This window comes from Odocoileus virginianus, chromosome 14 (genome assembly GCF_023699985.2).
Source record: "Odocoileus virginianus isolate 20LAN1187 ecotype Illinois chromosome 14, Ovbor_1.2, whole genome shotgun sequence".
In the NCBI taxonomy this organism is placed as follows: domain Eukaryota; kingdom Metazoa; phylum Chordata; class Mammalia; order Artiodactyla; family Cervidae; genus Odocoileus; species Odocoileus virginianus.
In genome coordinates, this window is record NC_069687.1 from 7,590,136 (window position 1) to 7,608,427 (window position 18,292).

The following is an 18,292-nucleotide window of genomic DNA, read 5'->3' on the forward strand; positions in this document are numbered from 1 at the left end:
AGATTTGTCACTCTGACTCATGGAGAGGACCATATGAAGATGAGGGAAAGACTGGAATGATGTGCCAACAAGCCTAGGAACACCTGGAGCCGCCAGAAGCGAGAAGAGGCAGGAAGGATCATCCCCCAGAGCTCTGCGAGAGGTATGGTCCTGCTGGCATCTGGATTTCAGGCTACTGGCCTCCAGGACTGTGAGGGAACAGATATCTCTTGTTTTAATCCATTAAGTCTGTGGTAATTTGTTACAGCAGCCCTAGGAAATGAATAAGCCAAACAAAGGATCAGTCGGTCTGTTCAGTCACTTAGTCATATCCGACTCTTTGCGACCCCATGAACTGCAGCACACCAGGCCTCCCTGTCCATCACCAACTCCCAGAGCTTGGTCAAACTCAAGTCCATTGAGTCGGTGATGTCATCCAACCATCTCATCCTCTGTTGTCCCCTTCTCCTTCTGCCTTCAGTCTTTGCCAGCATCAGGGTCTTTTCTAATGAGTCAGTTCTTGGCATCAAGTGGCCAAAGTACTGGAGCTTTAGTATCAGTGTCAGTCCTTCCAATGAATATTCAGGACCGATTTCCTTTAGGATGGACTGGTTGGATCTCCTTGCAGTCCAAGGGACTCTCAAGAGTCTTCTCCAGCACCACAGTTCAAAAGCATCAATTCTTTGGCACTCAGCTTTCCTTATAATTGGTTTACATTTAACTTGTATTCTTTCTAAAGAACAGAACTACCTGGTTTAAGGGCTTCTCTGATAGCTCAGATGGTAAAGAATCTGCCTGCAATGCAGGAGACCTGGGTTCAATCCCTGGGTCAGGAAGATCCCCTGGAGGAGAAATGGCTTCCCACTCCAGTATTCTTACCTGGAGAATTCCATGGACAGAGGAGTCTGGTGAGCTATAGTTCATGGGATCACAAAGAGTCGGACATGACTGAGCAACTAACATACACACACATATACCTGGTTTAAATGTGACTTTCAAATAAGTTAAGATCTGCATTTACAAGCCAAGCGTGTTTCTCAGAGCTAATTGATACCCTCAACCAGTGATAATGCTTTTTGTAAACAGAAGAAAATCACACTTGGGGACCCAAATCACACTTTAGACCTAGTGCTCTAAAGAGAGTCTTTTTTCTCAAAGCATAGACAAATTATAGGCAGTAAATTCATAAGCCTCAGGAGTCTCAATTAAGTATACACTGGCATTATAATCTACCTGGAAAAGTTTTAACATTAACATCAGATAAAATTAAAATCATTTTAACCAAGCCCTTAGAATTTGTCACTATCATTGTGACAAGTGATAAAATCTCACCAACTAGTTTAAGTCAAAAGATTGGCCGCATTAGTCTTCAAGGCCAACCTCTTCCAGGCCCCCTCTGCTCCACCTACATATGAATTTCTTCTCTGCAGGTGTGGGGGTCAAATATCTGTTCACCTCACTCTCCAAAGGACAGTTATAAATGCATTTAAGGCTTTGTTGTTGTTGTTCAGTCACTAAATCATGTTTGACTCTGTGCCCCCAGGGACTGCATCACACCAGGCTCCTCTGTCCTCCACTATCTCCCCAAGTTTGCCCAAATTCATGTCCATTCATTCAGTGATGCTAGCTAAACATCTCATCCTCAGCAGGCCACTTCTTTTGCATCTAAATCTTCCCCAGCATCAGGGTCTTTTCCAATGAGTCTGCTCTTCACATCATGTGTCCAAAGTTTTGGAGCTTCAGCAATCATCCTTCCAATGAATATTCAGGACTGATTTATTATTTATGGCTTATCCATATCATTCAAGATAACTTCCCCATCTCAAGATTTCTAACTTCACTACATTTTTGTCACAATAAGTTAACATTCACAGGTTTCAAAGATTAGGTCATGGGGATCTTCGGAGGGGGCAGTTTTTCAACCTGCCACACCATGTCACTGGCAATACTGTTAGAATCACAGAGTAGGTTCTGATAATCCCAGAAGAAAAATCAACAAGCAAGACAGTGACAGACGCCCCTTATGGGTGAAAATGTGAGCTCTTTCGTTAACCCTCCTGTGTTAATTCTCAAGATACTAGGAAGTCATTAGAGTGAACCCTTCAACAATGTGAGGGGTGAGGTGCAGACCCCTGTGCAGTCAAAGATCATGGGATATCACTACAGTTGACCCTCTGTGTTCATGCTTCTGTATCCTCGGATTCAGTCATGGAGTACTGCTGCACATATTTACTGAGAAAAAAACCCCACACGTAAGTGAACCTGTACATTTCAAATCCATGTTGTTCCAGGGTCAACTGCATGTATTTGAACCACCACAGAAGTCAAACGGAATCTCAAACCTGCTGTCTGGTCGGATGAAGAAGCAGATAGTGGTAGAAACAACATTTGATTTCACTCTCATTTTTATGTCCTGGGCTGTTTCTCAGAGCAGATTTGCAACAGTCATCAAGGCACCATCCCGGACCACAGATATCCCAGCTGCTGTGACAGTGACATCAGCTACGTCTAGGCAAAGACAGAGCTCTAGAAGTGAGGCAGAAGCAGCTGGTGACCCGGTGAGAAATCTGAAGTCACACGCCGGTACTGGAGGGAAGCTTACTGAGGGTGGGAGAGAAGACACTTACCCACGCTCACAGCATTTCTTCTCTGACTCTCCTACTAGGTTCATGCTGAGAGGAAGAGATGTGCTGGGTGCTGTCAGACTCTTTGAGAGCCCCTGGACTATAGCCCATGAGTCTCCTCTGTCTGTGGGATGCTCCAGGTAAGGATACTGGAGTGGGTAGCCACGCTTTCCACCAAGAAACTAACTGGCTCCGTAGTATAGAATCCACCTGTCAGTGTAGGAGACCCGGGTTCAATCCCTGGGTGGGCAAGATCCCCTGGAGAAGGAAATGGCAACCCCCTCCAGTTTTCTTGCCTGGGAAATCCCAGAGAGAGGACCAGAGTGGGCTACAGCCCATGGGGTCACAAAAGAGTCAGACACAACTTAGCAACTAAACAACAAACAGCAAGAAACTAACTACAATATGGCAAGAAGTGTTGAAATCAGATTTCTCTCCTTCATGAGTCTGTTTAAATTTATTAGCCTTTGATGATATTAGAAATAATGTATATGTATATATATATTACATATATACATATATATATGGCATACAATTATGAAAATTATAATAAAAAAACAAACAGGAGAATCCAAATCACCCACCACATACAAATGGGTACTAGTTAATTTATTTCAGATACAAAATATAAATTAAATATAAAGAAGCAAAATAATTTGAAATCAAATTGAAGGAATGCCTAAATTTCATATTTCTTCACCATACACGTAAACTGCTAAAATATTCCTAAAAGGAATATATTTTGAAAAAAATGTTGTAAACATGTTTATGATGAGGTCATAAAGGTTGCTGTTTATTTTTTAACCACATAGTTCCTTACAGAACATGTTTATTTTTCCAAGAAGTAAAACTTGGATCAGTTATTTAAGAATCAGAAGAAACAAGTTTTTTAAAAAAAAACTGTTCTTGACAATTATAAATTTTAACAAATCCTATAAGAAATATTTTGAAATGGATCCAACTTTAAAATCTAAGCTTGTTTTTAGCTTGATTCTCAAAGAAATACAGAAAACAGAAGATGAGCATTTATCAAGCAAGAGTCCCATTCATAAAAGACAAATCACTTTTTGGGGAAAGATAAATATTGAAAGTTGATTGTGTCATTAATTAAAATAAATCTTAGAAATTACACACAAATAAAGACTGCAGTCTTATGCACATCCATATTTTTTGCTTTCGGTTCTTCATACTAAAAGTCATCTTATTTGGTTTTATTTGGTATATACATATTCTTGTTTTTAGAAAAGTGTGTTTTATATTTTAAGTTTGTTTTGCATTTGTTTGATATTTATATTTGTTACATGTTATATTCATTTTTAAATTTTGCTTATATCCCATTTTTAAAAAATTTGTTTTATATTTGGAGTACATTCTTGTATATTCATTATATATCTTTGTTTTCCTATCAAATTTCTAATCACATTTCTACTTTTCCTTTTGATAAAAACAATCATCATATAATTAACTACTTTCCAACTGTTATTAATCTTGTGACAGACAAAAATATCTACTTTCTTCTTAAAGGCATTTTTATGGAACTCTTTTTGCATATTTTTGATGAACTGTCTTTATGAGACATTATATTTTTAATTCTATGAATTCTTTCTTGATAATGGTTTTCACTTTTCCATGGCAGCCTTTTCATGCTTTACGGATAGAGTATCTTTCCTTGTGTTGTTTTTTTAAAACTAAAGTTAAACAAGTACTTAATTTATAAAGACAGCCACAAGGCTTAGCACAGCATACTGAAGAAAGCCCTCTGTTTTGTGGTTGATAAACTATTTGTTCTACAGAAGAACTTCCAGCTGTTTCACTGGTCTATTTTGGCATTTATCTCCAAATCTCAAAATAATATGGTTTCGCTGCTGTTTTGATTGCTTCAGCTAAAAATATCATTTAGTGCCCTTTTATCCCCAACTTATCCCTCTCCCCCAACTACACACACACATCCTTCCATCCCCACTTTCTCATTATGAATTTACTATAATTCTGCTTTGATACTCAATGTTTACATATTCATGACTATGACAGTATCACAGATGTATACTCACACACATCCACAGATGTGCTGTGGAATAAGATATGCTTCTCAAACCAATGTTATTCTTCTTGGAGGTAACAATGATTACCTCTTTTCTTAGTCTGTTTGGACTAGTATAACAAAATACCAATAACTGGGCACTTATAAAGAACAGAAATTTATTTCTCACAGTTATGCAAGCTGAGAAGTCCAAGATCAAGGTGCTGGCAGATTAGGTGTTGAGTGAAGGGAAGATTCCTGGTTCATAGATGGTGCTGTAACCTCACATGACGGAAGAGGAAAGGGATCTTTCTGGGGTCTCATTTATAAGGTTATTAACCCTATTCATGACAGCTTTGGTCTCATAACCTATTCTTCAGTGACCCATTGCTTGTTAAGTAGCATATTGTTTAGACTTCATGTTTGTATTGTTTGCAGTTTTTGGTTTTTGGTTTTTGTGTGTGTGTGTGTGCAGTTGATTTCTATCCTGTAGCATTGTGGTCGAAAAGGAAGTTTGATGTGATTTCAATTTTCTTAAATTTACTGAGGCCCAACGTGTAATCTATCCTGGGGAATGTTCCAAATGCACTTGAAAAGAATTCTGCTGCTTTCAAATGGAATGCTCTATAAATATCAATTAAGCCCATCTGGTCTAATGTGTCATTTAAGGTCTATGATTTCTAGTGATCTTTGGTCTAGATGACCTGTCCATTGCTGTAAGTGGGATGTTAAAGTCCCCCACTATTATTGTGCTACTGTCGGCTTCTCCTTTTATGTTTGTTAACATTTGCTTTATATATCATGGTGCTCCTATATTGGGTGCATATATATTTGCAATTGTTATATCTTTTTCTTGGATTGATCCCTTGATCATTGTGTAGTGTCCTTCTTTGTCCTTTGTAATAGTCTTTAAAGTCTATTTGGTCTGTGAGGTCTTTAATTTGTGACTACACTTCTCTTTGCTAAAATATCTGTTGGTTTCTCTTTCTGAGCAGTAGTCATTTACCAGAGGCTTGCCTCTTCCTAAAACTCTGATAGTTTTATCTTCTCTCTCATTTTACTAGTTCTTGCAGGCTTGTAACATTAAAAATATACTTCCTACATTCTCAAAGTCACATGTCAGAAAAGGACTGAAATGATCCTGAGTGTTCAGTCTTATTTCTCACTGAATACCTACAATATTTTCTTGATTTTCATTGTTCATAATATTTGCAATTTCTTTAATATGTTATATACCCTGGACTATTACTGATTCATCTGAAGTAATTAGTTTTTATCATGTTTTATACTGCAGTTTTCTCTGTTCTTATATTTTACCAAATTTCCAAAATTTTGTTTCTCCAAAAAAGCTTACATTTCTGGAATTCTTTAAATTTTTCCTTTTATGCACTTTTACCTTCATTTAAATGCTATGTTTTGAAGGATGGAAGATCAGCACATGGATTCTCTCTACCTTCTTAAACCAGAAATGGGTAGCTATACTTTGAGACTACTTTTGAGCTCAATACTCCTTTATTAAAATGATAATTAAAATTTTTCAGCAAAAGACTTTACAAGATCTCTTCCCTGTAAATATTAACACACTCCATACATAGTTATACCTATTTTCTCATTAAATAGACTGCTTCTCTAATAGGAATGATAATAGGGCAGCTTGCCTCTCTCCCTTCTGGAAAACATGTGATCAGTGAGTGATGACTTCCAAAACATGAATATAGGGTTGAACCTCAAGCATTAAACTATACAGTCAGCCCACACAAAATCTTAACAGATATCATATTCTGTACTTTGAAAGAAGATGAGTAGCCTCCAGGTTAGTAAGTAATGCTGCAAATAGATTAAATATTGTAACCTAATGAAGAAGTATTATATAGACTCGAAAATGTTACCTATGTGAGAACAGCAAAAGGAGCATTTGATGGGCATATATTAAATCAAGGTAGAGCCCATTACAGTTCAATCCACAGCTACTCTCTCAACTTCATCCCAGTTACTGAACAAATTCAGGATGACAAATAGCTCACATATGAAAGAATCACCAAGAATTTGAGCCCATTCACTCTAGAGAATGGTAGGCCAAAGTGACACATTTTTTCATCTATCATTCTCCCTTGCTATTTTTCTTTGGCTTCTAGGAAACTAAGAGACTTCAGCTTCTGGCATGTATAATCTCTCACCTAAACAAAAAAAAAAATGCATTACTTAAATTTAAAACAAAGGCTTTTCCTGGTACATTAGTTTATCTGTTTGGGTCAGCTTTTTGGGAGAGACAGTCAAAATTAGGAAAAAGAAAGCAGATCAGAGAATTCCGAGCATGCTTATCATTCGATAGCTATGTCAGGTACTGGGGCCACTTCTGAAATAGAAATAGAAATGCGTTTTAGATAAATGAAATGGGCCCATCCATTTGTCTGCAGCCTGTGATTGTCAGACTGTGTTTGCTATGGACTTGCAGAAACTCCCTGACCTCAACTCATAAAACTAAATGATCCACTTAACTCAGAAAAATATTCATGCATCTTCAATTTAGTTTTTGAGGCTGCAAGTGAGGCATAAATTTGGAAATGGATATGAAAATTATTAAAAAGCAAGACATGTACAACACAACAGAATGCATTCAACAATCAAGTATGTACTACATTTTTTTCAGGGATATAAAAATATTTTGCTTCCTTGGTGATGGAGACCAGTGTCGGTATAGTCAGGGTTTAGAACATAAGAAGAAGCTAAAGTAAGATGCCTACAAATACCGAGTGATGCATTTTACACTGAGTGCTCTGGCACCCCAGCCAGCTCTTCTCACAGGCCAATACGCCTTCCTCTGGCTTCTGGCAGTGTTGACAGTTTCTGACTCAGGCTACCCCCATCTCTGGAGAACTGCTCTTGGCTGATGAGAGTCACTCTGCCAGGAGATTCACCACCACTACCCCCCTACCCAACTCAAAAACCTGTTGCTTTATGACAAGGTTGCAGTTGTATAAATCATCAAACCTTTGCTTCAAAGGGGACCTACTGAGATTCCATCCATACTTTGGAATTCCCCTGGAATCAGCCTGATGCTGGACCCCAGCTGAGAGCAAAGGCTTGTCTTGTTTCGTTATCTGCCATATGCCTCATCCCTCCATGTGCTGAGAACATAACCTCAATAAAGTACAAGCATAAGGATCTTGTGTCAGACTTTCAGGGAAATCGGCTTAAATCCACATAAAAATTGTAATTATAAATGAACAATTATCTACTGTAGGCCAGTGGTCAACCACAGGTGGTGCAACATTACTCACATTGTAATGAGTACAATAGTGTTTTAGTGATTAAGAGACTGTCATCTGGGACCCAATGTGCGTACACGCATGCTCAGTCACTTCCATTGTGTCCGACTCTATGACCCCATGGAATGTAGCCCACCAGGCTCCTCTGTCCATGAAATTCTCCAGGCAAAAATACTGGAGTGGGTTGCCATGCCCTCCTCCAGGGGATCTTCCCGACCCAGGGTTCGAACCCGCATTCCCTACAACTCTTGAACTTCTGATGGGTTCTTCATCTACTGAGCTACCCTGGAAGCCTGGAGCCCAATATACCCAGATCCGAATGGTAGTTCTGGTATATAGCAGCTGGGTGAGCCTAGCTAAATCACATAAACTCTCCAAGATTCAACTCTTCCTCTGCAAATTAATGAAAATAATACCTACTACACCTTAGTGCTACTGGGAAAACAAAACTGAACTGATGCACGTGAAGAGCTGTGTATGGAGTAAGAACACAGTAAACCACGGTCTGCTATCACTGTTGCTGTTGTCGTCATCATTAACTCATGACATTAAGTCATTAAAGTTACATCGAATAAGAACAGTGCCAGGTTTCCCATTGCAGGGCAAGTTTTCCTTAAAGAAGGAGGAATCCAGAAGTCATTCAAGCAGTGACAGAAGGAAGAATCAGCAGCAGGAGAGCACACATTAAGATTTTAATGCTGAAAGGGACTGCAGGGGCGATCCAGCCTACTCTTCTCCCCAGCTCTCCTGGCCAAATGCACCGTCAAGAAAATTGAGGTCCGAAGAGGTTAAGTGGTTGGTTCAACATATCCCTGCTTTGTTACTTACAGAAATGTTGGAAGCATGGATAAATCTGTGTGTACAGTAGAAAATCAGAATGGCTGGAATGGCGGGGGGCAGAGGCAGACAACGGTATCAGTGAAGTATAGCCCTAGGTGATAATCTTGTTTTCCTAGCACCTTCTGGGAGAAAATGCTAATACCTACAGATGTCTGAAGGTCTGAGTTTTTGACTTCTTTCTGGGTACATGGATAAATTATAATCCCCGCCTCCTTGCAGTTGGTTGAGGCTCTGTGACCTCGTGGCCACTGGGCAGAAGGGGCGTGCCACTTCCTGGCATGGGCCATGCAGATCTTCTCTGCTCCATCCTCCACCCTTCCTTCCATGCTGCCCTGTAGGCACCACGGGCAGAAGCCCCCGGGTCCTGGATGGCAGCAGAGAAAACAGTCCCCACAGCTGCTGCCCTGGACCGTCATCATGTAAGAAAGACACTTCTGATGTGTGTTTATGCACTAGGAGTGAAGGGCTGTTTGTTAACAGAATGAACTCAGTGTGACTCCTTTCTGTGAAACTAGTAAAATCTTAGTCCTCATTGACTGGTAAAGGATCCGCCTACAATGCGAGAGACCTGGGTTTGATCCCTGGGTTGGGAAGATTCCTGGAGAAGGTAAAGTCTACCCACTCCAGTATTCTGGCCTAGAGAATCCCACGGACTGGGGTTGCAGAGAGTCAGACACGACTGAACGACTTTCACTTCACTTTATACAAAATATACACCAGAAACTAAATCTTCCAGGAACTTATGAGAAAAGGAAAGTGTTTGAATAAATGGGTCGATAAAATAGCTCTTGATGGGAAACGTTTACCAAGGGAGTGGGAGGAAGAGACAAGAATCTGGGGACAAATGGTGACACTGTGTGTTGCCAACCTACAGGTCACAGTCTAGGGAGGACCATGAAAATTATTGACCAAGGAGTCAAAATAAACACATCAACCACACAATGTCTGGGAAAAAAGCAAAAACAAAGAACTATAGCACATCATACTGTGTTCACTCATCCATTCAGGAAACACTTAACGGAGATCTTGATCTGTACCACCTGTTTGGTATCATAACAGGTGACAAACTTCTTTAATGGGTCAGACAGTAAATACTTTAGCTTTGTAGCCTAGACAGTATCTGACACAACTGGTCAACCCAGTTGATCTAGCAGCCATAGAAAACATCCAAAGGAGTGGGTGTGTTTGTGTTTCAATAAGATTTATTAAGGATAATCATGAGCTGGAAAATGCAAATAAATGGGCATGGCCATATTCCCATAAAACCATAACCACTATTGGCAAGCCTTCATTTTCAGAGCCCTGAACATTTATAATAAAGATCTCTAAGCTCTTTAATCTCTAAAATGCCAGTCACTTCTACAACAGTATGATTTCAAGAACATAGTTGACAAAGGAAGGCAGAAAAGAAAGAAAATTTAGAATCATGATTTTTAAGGACTACACAGGAGACCAGTTTTCCATTGCCCAATATAAATGTAAGACAAGACTGCAAAAATTAATCAATGTGAATATCTTACTTGAATAGTTATTCTAAATTATTAATTAAAACATCATTCTTTAAATTATATAGAAGAATTCCAACAGAGGGTAGTTGTATCAAATTGTTATGACCCATCAGAGAGGGTTTTGCTATTATAAATTGACTCAATTTGTTTTTAAATTTAATTTCATATTAATAAAAGGAAGCAATTGAAACTCAAGAACCCCAGCAGCTTCTTTAGAAATGCCACTAAGGGTTCATGCATGTGTTTGGTTAAATATATGAAAGAATCTAAAGAGGAAAATTCCCCAAGCATTAATCTTATAGGTTTAATCCAATAATGTTAACATTGCAGACTTGAAAAGTGGCTTCTTCAAAACACACAGAAGCCAAGGCAGTGATCGCTTAACCTAGGGTTTCTCAACCTTGGTGCTGTTAGCAGCTAGAGCCAGAGAATTCTTGGTTGAGCAGCGAGGGGCTGTCCTGGGCATTGCAGAAAGTTTAGCAGCTTCTTCGGTCTTGACCCACTAGATGCCACTAGAACTTTCCCCTCCAGTGGTGACAACCTGATGTTCCCAGCAGGTAACGCTGCCCCTAATTGAGAAATACTGACTTGGAAACTGACTGGAGTTGAAACGCAATTCCCCAAACCCAAATATATAAGAAACAAAGTTAACATTTACCTTAACTTAGGAGCAAATTTTCTACCAATATTGACCAGGTCGTCAGAGACTTAACAGTTTTCAATTTAGAAACCAGAGTGAGGCAGGTGGCAAATTGGAACACAGATTTCAATTTTTTCTGCTTATTCCAGCAGTTGTGAGTGAGAAACAGGCTGTGAATTCCTTTCCCTCGGTAACAAAGCAATACAAAACTGAATTTTGAGCTATTTCCCCAAAGTGCGTTAGGAAGACATCGAGGTTAAATGAGCTGCGCTCTCCCAATGTTCATAGGAGGTTGCTCAAGGCACGTCTACCTCGGGCCATCCCAGGCACAACCCCAGATGGGCAAACGCTGTCAATTCCTCATGAGGCCAGCTGCATTTTTACATTTTCCAGAAAGCTTTGTTCTTAGAAAATAACCGCTGTGATCAAGGCAAGAAAAAAAAAAAAAAGTGACGCTGAAGAGTTGGATCTGTTATTATGACAAGAAGTGGAGAGACGCCTGACGGGAAATTCCATGCCCTCCATCCTTGCGCCTGAAAATGACTGGTTTCCAAGATGCGGAGGCTACATTTCAGCACACGGTGAGCTGCAAGGAGATTTATCACAGCCTCCTAGCAGAAAGACGCCTTATAAATGATGTCACATGAATATCTGATTCTCCAGTCATTGATGAAAAACAGGTTTTGTTTCCTCTGGGTCTTTCACTTTGATACTTTAAGGTATGCATATTTGAAAATCACAAAAAATATTCCAGATAGAACCATTCTAGCTCATGGCATATTTATAGGTGAATATTTTTGCAGTGATGCTAAGAGATTTACCTCAAACAGATAATGTTCACTGGGAGTAATAGTAATCAAGTCCCAACCCAATCCTTGCTCAAATCCTGGCTGCTTTAGAAACTCCACTAGTGGTGTCTTGACTTTGTTAGGGAAAAAGGGGGAAAAAGAACTCTGATTCAAGGTTCTGCTGATGCCAGTTCTGGACTGTGGTCAGGATCAGGCTTATCAGGCAGCCTGACCTCACAGTTCAGTCTCTCATCCTAAAGCCACTTCACAAAAGTCCATTTTTCTCACTTGTGGATTTCCATGCATTTCCACAAGCTGAGCCACAAAGCCCGACCATGGTGGATGGATAACAGACTCTGATTTCTGTGAATATACCAGCATTGCATCTTCCACCCATCCCTCACCCCTTGGGCAGGAACAAGATCTGGAACCCTCATTAAACAATGAAAGTTTGGACCGTCAAGTCACTGTGCTGGGACCATCAAGTCATTGGGTGTGGACCAATGGGAGATGGGAGGATGCGCTAAGGGTGTTCACGGTGCTCCTGTGGTGGTGGTGGGGGGGTCTGGAAACTGCTGGCTGCAGAACACAGATGAGCACATTGAATTCAGGGGTCAGGAAGTCAAGGGGAGGCTCTGGAACTCTGCAAAAATCACTAAATAGAAACTCAAGAAAGGAACCTTGTTCAACGTCTGTTTTCTCATTACTGATCCTAAGACAGTGCTTAAGCAGAAGAATCTGGGGAAGAAGAAAAGCGCAGAGTAAGATGGAGCAGCCAGGTGGCTGGCACGTAAAAGGAAAGGAATGGGTCAGAGTCAGGAATTAATTATACTGTCCTAGAATCTTCCTGTAGGGTGGGAGTGTGCACATGTGTGTTTCAGCATGACTTTCAGCAGGCATTCTGCACTTCTTTAGTCCCTAGATGTCATTACTTTCCTTCTCTTGAATTTAAGGACAAAAATATGAAGTTCACCCATGCCCCACTAATGATAAAGTTTTAAAAAGTTGCAGAGTGAATATATTATTAAGTATCAAGGGATGCAAACTTCCACAGACATTCTTTCCAGTCTATCACCTGCCAGATGACTACATATAATGATCAACTTTCATATAATCCTGAAGACACAAAGAAATCAAATGCTCCACAGAACACAGACAGAATTTCAATCTGAGACAAGAGGAAATCATCAAGGATAAAAGCTGGGGTTATGAAACACATTCCAGGAGAATCAGCCCAAACAGACTCAAGGTGGATTACAAAGAGGTGACAGTTAAAGTGAGACCCAAGGGTTGACATCTTCTAGATCGAGAAGAGAATGGGATTAAAATTGTTCATGAGAAAGAGGACCTGAGTAGATGCTGAGAGTTGGAAAGTGGCCCCCAGTCTGGGAAGTTTTGAGCAACTTGTCATTCCAAGACCCAAGGAAGCATCCCAAGACATCTGCCAACTGGAAGTGGACCCTCCTGTCAGGCAGGGAGGGGCCAGATCAAATGAAGCTTTGTCTAGTGTTAAATAAGGAATGTCACTGATTCCCAGCCCCGATTCTCTCCACTGTTTTTGCAAATTGCTTTTCCTTTCTGGGCTCTGCTCCCTGATTTTCCCACGTTTAAGCAATTATTTTCTATCTATGAGGAGAGAGAAAAGGAGAAAACTTATAGCCTAAAATATTCAATTAATCCAGGTGGTCCCTGGAGGAAACACTATTTCTACAAATAACTGAAGGCGTGGAAGTCATAAATGCTACTGCTCCTCGTGATCTCAAAGGGCACAGTCCAACTGGTCAGAAAGAGCTTTTCCACTCTTGAATGGTGGCTATTTCAAACCCATGTGTTCTCTAGGAGTGAAATACACACCAGATTTTGAAGACTTAATACAATTAAAATACAGAAATGTAGCTTATTATTTTTTTTTTGTAATCACTGCATGGTCAAATGTTAATATTTGGGATATAATGAGTTAAGTAAAATATATTATTAAAAATAATTTCCCCCCAAAGGGATTAAGAGGTACCAACTACTATGTTTAAAATAAAGAAGCTACAAAGATATATTGTACAACACAGGGAATATATTCAATATTTTATAATAACTATAAATGGAATACAGCCTTTAAAAATTGTGGATTATGTATCAATATGGGGTTCACTTAACATATATTCTACAACTATACCTCAATTAAAAATAATGCTTCATATTACTTGTTTCAGTGTGATCATCAGATAACCTTAGACTGTCCATGAGGATCACATAATGTCTCTACTGGGCACTATAACCCTTCCTTCATCGGCGTGCCAACTCTTTTTCATTACCCTTGTTGTTTTCTAGTCGTTCAGCTGTCTGCAACTCTTTGCAAGGCCATGGACTGTAACCCACCAGGCTCCTCTGTCCATGGGGATTCTCCAGGCAAGAGTACTGGAGTGAGTTGCCACTTCCTCCTCCTGGGGATCTTCTGACCCAGGGTTCTAACCCATGTCTCCTGCACTGACAGTTGGATTCTCTACCACTGAGCCAATCAAGGAAGCCCATTGTTACCCTTGGAAATAGCCATTTAAGTTGAAATAAAACAGTCATAGAAATCAAAAGGACAACTTAACTATTGACATATAAGAAAAACTCTGTATGAAGAACTTCTAGAGGGAAGTCTCCAAGCTGCAGTAAGCTGAGCACCAAACACACCCGCAAAACGTGGCAGAGAAGCGTCGCGCTGTGTGTACTGATCACAATGCCGCGTGTCTGACATCTGTGATGAGGGCTGTGTGGTCAAAGCTTCCGCACAGAAAGTCCCTGCCTTCCTGGCTGGCCCTGTGTCAGCAGACCAGGCTCACTCTTGCCAGGTGGTGATGCTAATGAATTCTCCAAACCTCAGTAAGAACACTTATGTCATCAATAACCTCAACCTGATTTCCACCAAAAGTCAGACATGACAACGAGAAGCAACCGTGGGTAAAGTGCAGCTAGTTCCCCTGTCCCTAAGAGAACATCATACACACGGTGACGACAAACGCGTCTCCTTATTTTTGCACTATTTCTTCCAAAATTACATGGATTTTTTTTTTTTAAGAAATGCCCAATGGACTCTCATAAATCCTTCACTGAGATTTCTCGAGCTTACTCACTGATATTTTATCGCATTTGTTTTATGATTCTTTTTCTCTACATGCATGCATGGGTGTGTGAACATGTATATACATAAACACATATATGAATATACACTATATATGGGCGTCCGTGGTAGCTCAGTGGTAAAAGAATCTGCCTGCCAATGCAGGAGACGTGGGTTCAATCCCTGGTTCAGAAGATCCCCTGGAGGAGGAAATGGCAACCCACTCTAGTATTCTTGCCTGGAGAATCTCATGGGCAGAGGAGATGGCTAGCTTCAGTCCACAGGGTCGCAGAGGAGTTGGACACAACTTAGTGATTAAGCAACAACAATGTAATATATATACACATATGGTAATTTTTTAAAATCAGAATAAGTTTCAGAAATGAAACTTTACCCTTACTTATCTCAGAAGGTTTGTCCAAATAACAAAGACATTCTCCAAAGAACAAAGACATTTTGATAACATTATAGTTATCAAAGTCAGGACATTAATATTAATACATTCCTACTATCTTCTACCCAGACATTAAAATTTCACCAGTCCTCCCAGTACCATCATTTATAGCAAGTAAAAACTTATTTCCTGCTTCAAGATACAATTTTAATCAAGTGTTTCATTTGTGTGACATATGCATTTTTTCTCTTTAGGATGGAATAGCTCTTCTTACTCTTTATGGCTTTTGTGAGGGTGAGTTTTTAACAGTAGAGACCAGTGTTTTGTAGAATGGCCTTCATGTTTGGCTTGTGTGATGATTCCTCATTATGAAACTGGTTATAATTTTTGGCTGTAATATGGAAATCTTGCTGTGGCCTTTTCAGTGCATCTAATCAGGAAGCTTATACTAACTCTTTGTCCCATTATAGTGAAAGTACCTTAACTAGTTGGTTATCACAGTAGTGGCCAGACTTCATCAGGATCAAGTCACAAGTTTTCCTCTTATAATTAATAAGAATTCTATAGGTAAAGACTTTGAGACTATATGGATACCTTGGTCATCATCAAACTTTCTCTCATAAATTTAGCATCCATTGATCACTTTTGCCTGAATCAGGTTTTTCATGTGATCATTGCCAAATGATAATTTCCTAATTAAATCATTCACTCAGTATTTCCTAGTTGGTATTTTAGAATTAGGAAAAGCAGTCCATTTGTCTCATTTGTTTACTCATTCATGTATTTTTATGTTAGTATTAACTCATGGATTCTTAGTTAATTCAATGTGTTTTAATCTGATTCTATCATTATTTTAATAATCAAATTGTCCCAGATTTCTTCAGTGAGTCCACATCGAGCTGGCTCTTAGATCCTTTTGACCTGCTCCCACCATTCTTTGAACAATCGTTTAATTTCTGAAACAAGAAAGTCTTCCAGGCTTATCTGGGACTTTCTTTGCCAAAACTCTACAATCAGCTACTTCTCTAAGAAGCCCTGTCTCTTCTTAATGGATAACTATATTTAGAAACCAAGTATTAGATATTGTTCAGTGTGTTCATTGCTGTTGGAATAACAATACTTCTAGACCTTCTTAGCCAAGGGTGCTAGGGAACTAGGAAATCAACAGATATATATATGGAAACATATATCTGTACACACACAGATCTACACATTTCACTTTTTCAACACATAGAACATGCCAAATAATATATTATACCATGAGAATCAAAATGAGAATAAATCTATCTGTTGAATAATGTACATATTTTGTAAAAGACTATTTAAAATCAAATGCTATTTTGGTTAAACTGCTGGTCATTCTGATTTCTTATTAATACATTCATAATTTCATTAATGATCAACTCAAAGACTTTAGTTATACATCAAATTGCAGGAGAGAGATGATTCACTGTCCACTGTGATAAAATGATTTAAGAAGTTATTATTTATTGCCATCACTTTCAAAAAGCAATAACAATTAACATTTGTTACAAAATGACTATGCCTTACCCCTTATGCATACACTATTTAATTCCAGCAATGACAGTGGGTATTGTTTTGTGGCTATTCTCCAGATGAGGAAGCCCACAATTGCTGGTAGTCATGAAACTAGATAATGAACCCAGCTCTATTGGTCTTTAAAGTGTTTGCTAATATTAGTTTTCTTGTGGAGGTTGGCTTATGTTAAGGTACTGGTAAATAAAACTTAAATTTCATATTAAATCCTAACTCTAAAGTTTCCTGAATGTTCACAAATACCAGCATCACAAAGAGAAGAAAATAACATGAACTTCTTGCCAGTCACTTCTAGTATGTGAGGGTGATTAAAGAATTTTTCCCAACTATATACAGCCCAAGGATTCTGTGCTTCATGGGGAGTTCCAGAATCTTGGTAGAGGAGATATTTATGCCACGACCCTGTCCTTCTCCAAGAGACTCTGCTAAAGACTGAAAGGGCCTTTGTGATTCAGATCTGCCATTAAAATATACACTGTTCAGGCTTAAGCATCTCAGGTTCCTTCTCCAAACTACAAAAATATAAAAATCTAGGTAAACTGCATTTTTATCTATTATCGCTAATTCTTCATCATATGTGGTTTTTAAGCCATATAGTCATATTTTTTAATTGCATATAATAAAGAAGAAACAGAGATGTTTTTCTAAGGGAGCTGATTTTGATAATATGATGGCTGGATAAATCAAACTGAATAATCAATGATTAACTAGGGTGGAAAGGTCACTCCCTAACATTGAGGAAATATCCATTGAATTAGCTCTCATTTGATGTAGAGTAAGTCAGGATGATTCCATGAAAGGAAAAGAGGCTGCCCAGAAGGAAGAGGGCTAATTGAGAATTAAAGCGGGTGAGGACTCATGTCTAATAGGTCAGCCAAGAGTTCCACAGCCTGACCTTCTGAGGAAAGGAACACCTCCTCTGACTTGATTTACACCTTCACGTACATCTGTCTTCACCCCCTTAAACACAGAGCTAATTAGGATGGAAAACAAAAGCTCGAGAAAAATAAATTGCACCTACCTGGATCAGAGACAAATCCTCCAACTGTAACCTGAAGAGGTAGTTTCTACAAAATACAAAAAGAGAACAGTTTCATTTTCAATAGATCTAAAAAAAATTACAGTTCATAAAAAAATACGAGAACAAGAGAAAAAAAAAAGGCAGCAACAACGATTTTTGGCTTCCAAAGCAATCTCCTGCTAAGACTGTGTGTAACACAGTTTTCCTTGGAACTCAGATTTCAGAGACATTCAGTAAATCAACAAAAACATACATTTGAGACTGACGAGAAAGCTAAGGAATAAGGGGGTGGGAACTAAGGTAAATCTAAACTACTAACTAGCTCTCTGAATTCACAGAATTCCATTCAGACAAAAGGACGTGGGTATTCAATTCTGAAACTAAGTTTAAGTTCAGCAAGACAATACAAAACCACTCTTCGTGAGGCTTCATCCTGATAGGTCACCTGCATTCACCAAGTTTTATAATTAAAACACATCCAGGTTTTGAATTCACCAATGGTCTGACTATTATAGCTCTCTACCTCGCTGGATGGATTCTGTGTGTGAT

General features: G+C 39.1%; 1 protein-coding gene across 3 annotated transcripts in view; it reads right to left on the reverse strand.

Annotated features, from left to right (window-relative positions):
- Positions 1–18,292, reverse strand: part of SEMA5A (semaphorin 5A) — a 542,694-nt gene that overhangs the window by 266,697 nt on the left and 257,705 nt on the right. For all 3 annotated transcript variants that reach the window (XM_070476478.1, XM_070476476.1, XM_070476477.1), the window contains one exon: positions 17,744–17,789. In XM_070476478.1, coding sequence (XP_070332579.1) covers positions 17,744–17,789 — 46 coding nt within the window. The remainder of the gene's footprint in view (positions 1–17,743; positions 17,790–18,292) is intronic.